Source organism: Saccostrea cucullata, unplaced genomic scaffold (genome assembly GCF_032062105.1).
Source record: "Saccostrea cucullata isolate Sc308-1 unplaced genomic scaffold, CSIRO_AGI_Scuc_v1 ctg2292, whole genome shotgun sequence".
NCBI lineage: Eukaryota > Metazoa > Mollusca > Bivalvia > Ostreida > Ostreidae > Saccostrea > Saccostrea cuccullata.
In genome coordinates, this window is record NW_026920776.1 from 88,187 (window position 1) to 97,500 (window position 9,314).

At 34.3% G+C, this 9,314-nt stretch overlaps 2 protein-coding genes across 2 annotated transcripts in view; both read left to right on the forward strand.

Moving 5' to 3' along the window:
- The first annotated feature begins 1,315 nt into the window (after positions 1–1,315).
- On the forward strand, positions 1,316–2,936 carry LOC134257583 (uncharacterized). Its single transcript, XM_062740180.1, has 3 exons — positions 1,316–1,488; positions 1,859–1,953; positions 2,752–2,936. The coding sequence occupies exons 1-3, from the start codon at positions 1,316–1,318 to the stop codon at positions 2,934–2,936; spliced, it is 453 nt and encodes a 150-aa protein (XP_062596164.1).
- A 4,659-nt stretch (positions 2,937–7,595) lies between these two features.
- Positions 7,596–9,314, forward strand: part of LOC134257595 (ATP-dependent DNA helicase Q1-like) — a 5,973-nt gene continuing 4,254 nt past the window's right edge. Inside the window, exons 1-3 of the mRNA XM_062740187.1 lie at positions 7,596–7,734; positions 8,397–8,556; positions 8,793–8,905. Coding sequence (XP_062596171.1) covers positions 7,596–7,734; positions 8,397–8,556; positions 8,793–8,905 — 412 coding nt within the window. The remainder of the gene's footprint in view (positions 7,735–8,396; positions 8,557–8,792; positions 8,906–9,314) is intronic.

Sequence of the window (9,314 nt, forward strand, 5' to 3'; positions counted from 1 at the left end):
AGGGATGGAGCTTCAATAATTATTTTAAATAACAACTTTAGAAATGGTTCTAACCAGACACTCACACTTAAAAATTTCTATTTAACCACTGAAAAAAAGGACAGTAAAAAGAGAGTTTGTTCATTTATTTCATTTGTCACAGTTATTTTGATTCTTACTTTCTTTTTCCCCTTGCGGAAGGTACCGCCTCCTTCGTCCATCCAAGTATTGATATTGTCTCTGGGTCACATTCTAGGGATGTAAAGTATAATTCCGGCCAGTGTGGCATAATCTTAAATAATTGTTAATTTTGAAGTATATTCGATACTAATAAATTCTCAATATGAAGGAAACTAGTATACCCAAGATGACATGAGAATGACTCTGCGCTAGTTTGTCCCCAGCCAACCCAATGCCCATAAACAAATCCATAAAGACGTTTCGGTTTAAGCCAATCACAAAAACGAATGTGCAAATCAGGACCCTCTCCAACTGCGTGAGACATCGGCTCCAATATAACCTGCGAATTAAGGTTGGCCATTCCCTAGCAGGCCAAATAGTTATCTTTATAGACATCCACATTTCTAAAATCGTTCCATTTTGAGAAGGCTTCTTGTACTTTAAACAATAAATTCCCACACAGGATTCCTTTTGGTCTTTGGAAGAAACAGCCTTGAATCCAGATGTATATTAATTAAGATCTCCTGTTTAGCTCACCTGATCCGAAGGCTCAAGAGAGTTTTTCTGATCAAATTTTGTCCGTCGTTGTCGGCAACTTTTCATATTGTCATCTTCTGCTCAAGAACCACTGGGCTAATTTCAACCAAACTTGGCACAAATGAAGGGAAGCCCTCTTCCAAGAGGAGATAAAAATGAATAGGTGAAAACTTAATACATGTAGCATTTTTTAAGAATCTTCTCAAAAACTACAGGGCCAGGCTCCGGGATCAAGAAACTGTCTTAAATTTAAGCAAAAACTTTGTCTTAATTTTAAGATTTAGACTTAGCTAAGATCACGTACTTAAGTGGATCACAAAACGATCTTAGCAAAAACTTAGTTAAGATTTGTCTTAGCAAAAATCTTACCATAAAATCTTATTTGTCATAGTAACGAGGAACTCTTCAGCATGAAGGTAGAAAAACCACTTATATATTAGTCTGAGATAAATAAATATCTTTTCATAAACAAATAAAACGCTGTGTAGTGTTTACCACGTTTGAGGGGAAATCACCACACCACTTCGCACGAAACTTAGATCCGCGACTTCGAGGAACTCTTCAATGCGTAAAGGTACGAAACTTTATCGTCTGCTTACATTGACAACAACCTGCGACGATGGCGGAAGGGCAGCGGGAAGGAAGAGAAGAAGAAAGTAAACGTGCCAGAAAGAGCAACTGGGCTCCTCGAGATGAAGTTGTTCTTGTAGAAGAAGTCCAGAAGCGGGAACAGCTTTTGTTTGGGAAACTGGGGTGTCCAGGCAGGACCGTAGTGGACAAGACCAAAGCCTGATCTTGTGAATGCGTGAGTAAACCTATTTATAATTTCCTTTTACTTCCGAAATTAACTTAGATATGCAGTAAATGATTGTCAAATTTTTAAAGTATTGAGGCATTACGTACAGCGACTCTTTCTGTTGAAGTTTGTCAAATTTTTAAAATATTGAGGGATTACGTACAGCGACTCTTTCTGTTGAAAAAATGTGCAGGTGCATGTAGATATTTTATTAATAAGGGGCCTAATATATTTCATATGGTGAGACATGGTAGTTTGAGTTATCAAAGTGAACAATTTATTCATCTTAATAGGTTTATTACCATCCATTATAATCACTTATCTTAAAAATGTACATTTTCATATTAAATATTCAAGTACATGTTTGAATAATATATTTTTATTTTTCAGTGGCAATCCTTCATCTTCCAGGAGGAACATCATAGAAATAACGAAAAAATACCAGAATATAAAACAGAAAGGTATGATATGTGCTAATGCATCTCTGATTTCTTAAACAGGGTTTAATGAATACAGAATACGACACTTATTTTGATGAAAAATTACATTTAACAAGCTCTATTGGCCAAAAGCTCTACAGAGCTCATGTTTGTAAAATTCAAATTCTAAATAAAATTTTATTTCTGATTCAATTAGTTCTGGCAATGGGGGCATTTATTTTACATTGATCTGTAATTACAAGGACAAGATTGTTGATTCACATATATTTTTACATATAATTAATGTTTAAATTTACTTGTATTTCATATAGCTTTTAAGACAGTCAGTCAGGTAGCACATTGTACAAATAATATTATTTACATGATAAGTCATAAAAGTTGAACAATGTAAAAGTGTAACTTGGTCATAATCAAAAATCAAAAGTCATTTTCACATTGAACAGAAGCTACTACAATGGATGACTTTTATTTGGGAAACTTCAACCCCAATCTAATTAAAATTATAGATAACATACACAAGTATAGCAGATATACGAGCGGATCTAACATCTAATTTTAATTAGATTGCTTCAATCCTTGCCATACGTTGTGTTTTACAAACAAATCCTGCTCTTTTATGAATTTTAAATATGCTGATTTTTTTTTAATTTTAGTGAGAGAACATAAATTCATTTGAGAAATCAAATTTATTTGAAAAGTCATGTTTTGCACCAACACTGTACATGTTCTTAAATCAATAGAGATTTAAATAGTAGAATAGTCTAAATCTGTGTGTAGAATTATGTACAAAGATGTGATAGAGAGTCAATTATATTGTAGCTAAAGAGAAAAGAAGTGCTGCGATAACACCAAAGACAGGAGGGGGGAAAAGACCACCTTCCCCAAGTGCCAGTGAGCAGTTGGTTCTGGACACCTTTGAAGGGCGGCCGAGTATGTGTGGCCTCTCTGGTGGCTTCGACACCGCTGGTAATATCATGTATACGTTTACAATAGATTATTATTAGAGAGGTTTAGTTACAAGTGACGTAACAACGCGAAACTTTGATGAACATGGTATATTTGACGTCAATTAACGTCTAAAATAGGATTTAGTTATACATACTGTACGTATGCAAATTTCGTGTTTGGAGCGTACAGCATTATATTTATTATTTCTAATTTAAATAAATCAAAGGTGAATTGGAATTTACATGGAATTTCCTTTACTGTCAGAGAGGACTACAGCTTTCTCTGTTTCTCATCTGTTTGAAATTCAATTTCAATACTATACATGTTCATGGTTTTCTTTTCCTAATTGATGTCCATACCAACAAGGAAATACGTATCATGTGCAAAAGAAACGAAAAAGTTTCAAATCAAGTTTTATTTCCAAAGTAAAATCGTTAGTGTGCTCATAGACTAAAATCGCAAGTATTATTGTACGAATATTTTTTACGAACGAGTGTGTTTTGTAAACTGACTTAAGATTTATCTCAAGAGAACCATAACTGAAAATCTTAAACGAATTTTTGAAAAAAGGGCTGTAGATACACAAAAATCACAATGTTTACAATTCCCGACGATGAATTAAAATCCAGGCTTTTCTACACTTTCATCATCCACAAAATGTACATCTGCAAACATGATTCGTGGGCAATCTAAAATAAAAAAAAAATATTCTAAATAATTATTTGCTGAAAGTTTAAGTAGGGAAATACCTTCATCATTTTGGTATTTATCTTGGATTTATTTTTGTTAGTAATTAGCATTTATATGTTAGTTTGTTTCGAAATGCAAGATATTTTCTTTCAGTGCTAGTAATTGTGATTTTAAGTGAGTACGTGTTAAATGTTAACGTACAGTTATGACATTTCATTCATGCAGATATATTAGATGGGCATTTAGTTTTATTTTATCTTCAATTTTAATTCAAATAATTTAATCTTAAGTTACAATTTTTAATATGCATACCATGTATTAAACTGCACCATCGGGATAGCTCTTGTTTTATTGGTGGTAACCTATACTTGAAAGTTGTGTTGCAGTGGAATAAACACAAATTTATTGTCATGCTGAGAGGGTATTTTCAGACATCTTGTTATTAGCTTATCTGCTTCAATTGTTTTTATGGTGTAATCTCGGTGAGAGAATTATGCATGACCAATGATGTAAGAATCGCATGGATAAGTGAAGGAACATTATGACGAATAGTAGACTCGACAGAGAAAAGCTTTTTTTCTCTCTATTAACAGGCCGGATTACTTCGCAGTATTTCTTCCTTTCTGTTCTGTATACATTGTTTGGTCTTTTATGCATAATGTTTATCACTTTTTTCTGATCTGGGATGACATCAGTTTCCATGGACTCAAATATTCTTTTAACTAATTGGGCTGCCGGATTATTCCCACCTCGAACTTTTCTTTTCAACTGCTGCATATAATTTTCAAAGGGCCATGCAGCACAGTTCTCTAATGATCCAAATGCATCAGCTTCTGTTTGTAAATGCAAGAGACTGTGTATATTATACACGCAAAATTCCTCTCCATACAACCTGCGACAATTTCGTACAAAGTATCACAGTCGGCGATGCGCATAATCTGAGTAATTCGAAACAAGATCTTCATTTAAAAGAATTGTTATCGCTACGCAAAGACACATAAACTTTCTGTACATATTATGCCTTTTAAAGCAAATTGCCCTGTATATAGAAGGAACTGACGGAATTCGGTAGCTTTCCATTTATCAACTTCCTCAAGACTTCTTGGTTTTCTGGCAATTTCTCGGGATACATAATGTGCCAATGACACAAGTTTAGTGCTAATCTGAGAAATTTTGCCACTAGACAACCGATTATTTGCTCTTGGACCCCGCATCCAAGTTAAAAGCTTTTTCATTACACCAAGACACACTTGATGCATGTAATCCACTGGAAAACCTTGTATCATATCTATTGGTAGGTATAGAAATCGAGATCGGACATCTTGTTTATGATGCTCTTCTTGTGTTTGGTTCAAAAATGATGCATTTGTTCTGTAAATGAGATTATCTATGACCGGGTAGGTCATACGTCCAATATACTGCCCACGCTGCTCATATTTGTCACATTTGACATACCCAGAATACTGTTTGACACACTTTACAAATGCTTTTGCTGGTGCATCACAAATTATACACATGATTTTAATTTTAAGATGTTCTTCATTGATGTTTATTCCATTCGTTATTAAATTATTTAGGTCAATAATAGTTTCATTCAAGAACTCTAAGTTCGATGGTTTTGAAGTACCAACAGTCAATGTTATAGGGAAGGCTTTTGCAGGTTTTAAATTGCAAATGAGTCCTAATACAGGCCACATGGTTGTTTTGCTGCTTTTAAACAAAGGTAATCTATCAATATTTAGAGATAGGATTAATTCATCATTAAGCGCCTCAATGTCCGTTTGGGCATATTTCTTTAATTTATTAAAAATCATTAATTCAAGCCCAAAGTGGAATTATTCCATGTCTGATATTTTTTGTAGGTCAACGTGCCTTGGTGTTCTCAGAAGTGTGCGCGAAAAAGCTGGAATGTTTAGAGTTACAGTTTTTCTCAATTTTTTAAGCAGATCATCTACGTATACTGTACTTGCCTTAACTCTGTTCAAATTAACCCATTCTCTAAGTGCATCTACCACTGCACTTTGACCATCACTGAAATCGGATTCCCCATCAGAAGATGAAATATATGCGGCGAAATTTAGATCTATTCTGTCATTGTTATCATCATCAGATGGTGCAATGTCACAAGCTGACTGATAGTTTGGTGCAGGTGCATCATGCATTCCTTCAGATGAACTAGTATTTTGCATAACACTAGTATTTGAGCATCGGGGTAATGATCCGGAATCGGTTTCAAAATCCGACCGTTCCGCTTGATTTTGTAAGCATAGTTTTCTACGCTTTTCAGATATCCATTTCTTGTTAAATTTCTTGTCGGTTAATTGGTCTGTCATCTTCACGTTGACTCTGCTCGTTACCCGTTATGTTGTTGTTGTTATCATGGATCAGTCCAGGATCATTTTTGATGTAGATAAGCTCGATGAAAATGGAAAATTCTGTAAAATTGTATTAAAATCTACTTGTTCAGTTATTGTCTTATTGCAATCTTGCCATAAAAAGAGAGTTCATTAAGGATCATTCTGTTGTTACGCACGGTGTTGCTATATATTGATGTTCCGTAAAAAGTATGCATTATAACTTTGTTGTGACATTTTTATTTGACGTTATGTTTGTAGCACATGAATTATTACATGTAAAACTTATCAAAATAGAATAAAAGGCTACAATCAATGTTAGATAGTCTTTATGGGATTGCGAGTTCACAGGATCTCAAAATATCTTCGTGCATGTCTTGAGATAGCGATATTTTTCCGTACCTTGATTTCATTTAAAGACAGATGTAACGAACAGCTATAGATGGAATAAGCACATTTCTTTTTTGATAAGGTTTTAATTAAGATAATCTCCCTGTATTTTTCCAAGATAAAGTCCTTCAATAACTTGTAGATCAGCATCATTGTGTAGTGGAACGGAGAGTTGTCTTTCCTGTGTTTACTGATAATGTTAGGAGTTATTGCTCTTTAGTGTAACTCTCCTGTGTTCTTGTATTCTTGACCTGCGTTGACCCAACGTGGAGCGGTCCCGCCGCATTTATGTTTTGTGCAGTATACCTCTGCTACTTTGTTCCATCTATGTCCTCGCAAAATGTAAGTTATTTATACATCATGTTTTCATAAGTGTATGTTGCAATAGCATTTTCAGCACGCATGGTTATTTATCTTGTAAAATAGTTTGCCATGCTACTTTATAAAGACCGCCATATTTTCTCGTGTTTACAGTGAGTTAATCTTATTTCTTTAATAACTGATTTATTTAGACTAACTATTTTTTCCCATGGTGTACATTATATTAATATTTTAATTACGTCCTATTTTTGTGGTTATTTCCCTGGCTAGGCACCATGCCTTAAATTACATTTCATTGTCTCAGTATTATTGTATTAAAGTGAGGTTATTATGTGAATTATTTTGATATGAATTTGAATTTTCTTTTGTGTCTTGATTGTCATATGTACTTATGTTTTTTGTTATGTATTTTTTCAGCTCTTTACCACATTCACACATATGCAACTGATTAAAGAATTCTGAACATCAGACTGTGACTTGGTTATACTTACTGTTTTCCAAACAGTACACATAGTTGTTTTCCCAGTCACCTTTGGCTGTCTCTTCAAGCGTTCTTTCCCCCTGTAATCACTGCACTAAATAATAATCTCCTTCATCATCTGTATAAACAGCTATGATTACATCTTTTTGTATAACATCTGCCAATCTGACTAAAGCCAGACCTCTATTTACGCTATCGCATAGAGGATCTGATAACTCCCAATTAGAGGTCATGTTCTGGTGAACATTGTATTTGCATGTTGCGTCAGATTTTCAACCAATCAGATAAGCCGTTGTAAATGAAGTTCGTTGTATGAAGAAAAATGGCGGAATTTGAGAGAGTAGTGCAAGAAGTTTTAAAAAGAATCGATATTAAGTCCATTAAGAACGAACAGAAATTAATTTTGAAATATTTAATCGAAAATAGAGAACTGTGTTTCGGTGTTACCAACCGGCTTCGGAAAATCACTTCCATTTCAAATGTATTTGCCAGTTAAGAGAGCCTTGGAAGACGACGAGAGCTTTGGGAAAGTTATCGTTTGTTGCCCTCTTGTTTCGTTAGTGCAGGATCAGGTCAACAAGCACTCTTCTCTTGGACTGATTACGGCAGCTTTTAAAGGTTTGTCTTTAAATTCTGATTACCGCTAGGCGTATTGTCGTGTAAAAAGTTCTGTTACCAAGTAAAAATAGTATATTTGAATCTTGATTCTTGAACATTTATTACAGTGCAGTATTCAGCAGCTTTTAATATGGAAAAAAATCTATGTAAACTTAATGATATGTGTTGAGACAATAATTAGTATAATTACATCTTATTGCTGTGTATGATTGATGGGCAATGATCATGTTGACCCTGACAATTTTTCTCTCACTTATTTGCATTTTTTCATATTTGAATAAGTTGAACAGCTTATTAAATATAGCAAAATTGTAAAGCTTTCTAAAGCTAAATAGTTTTTCACACTACATGTCTATAGATGTAAATGGATATAGATATAAATATTGTGCCAGACTTGTTTAAGTCCATTGAGGTGCAGTCGGTTTAACAGTTAAATTTACTGACTATGCATGCAGTCAGGTCAGCAGGACATTATCAGGTACCTAATTATTACACTGCCAATGTAAATGTAAAGGTTATTAGTTTATTTTACATGAACACACAGTGCTAAAATGGCAAGAGGACCTAATACATTAATAAAGAAAAATAGGGCCTATTTTTGGCTCTTGGTGGTGCTATTATCATTAATGGCTACTGAATTAACTATTTAATGATTGTTATAGGCAAAGACAAAGAGACAGATGACTTGAAAGAAGCTGGAAAAATTGACATAATCTATGCATCACCAGAGTCCTTGGTTGGAGATAGCCGTTGGAGACAGACCCTTCAAAAACTGCATGTAACTGCAGTTGTAGTTGATGAATTCCATACAGTAGCCACCTGGCAAGTCTTTTCTATTTATCTTAAATAAAATATAATTTTATAATTAGGATAAGGAGGAGTAAAAGCATAAGCATTGATGTTTAAGTTTGGTAAAATTTAGGTTCTCCTAGGCCTCAGGAAGTCTATTTCTTTTAAAAATTTAATTAAATTTTCATGTTCATATTAACACCAGCAAGTATTAAAAAAAAAGGAAATTCTGTAATTAAAACATTTAAAAACTCTTATTTCAAATTTAGGGGTGGTCTAGGAGCAGAAAAAGAAGAAAAGGTCTTCAGAAGGTGGTTTCGACACATTGGAGAAATACGGTCATATTTTCCGGAGGCATCTGTTCTGGCACTAAGTGCTACCTGTACGAACACAATTAAGACAAGATGCCCATGGGCCACATCGCTCACCTGAGTAACTTAGGTGATGCAAATCTTTTAAAAAGATTTGTTCTATATATATTTCTATGTAAAACTTGGATTCCCCACTGTGGCCCCACCCTACACCCGAAGGTCAGGATTTTAAGGAAGTAATATCTACACTACTCAAGGATGCTTCCACATAAGTTTCAGCTTTGCTGGCCTAGTAGTTCTTGAAAAGAAGAATTTTAAAGATTTGTTCAATAAATTTCTATGTAAAACTTGGATTCCCTATTGTGGCCCCGCCCTACCCCCCGGGGTCATGATTTTAACAATTTAATATCTACACTACCCAAAGATGCTTCCACATAAATTTCAGCTTTCCTGGCCTAGCGGTTCTTGAGAAGAAGATTT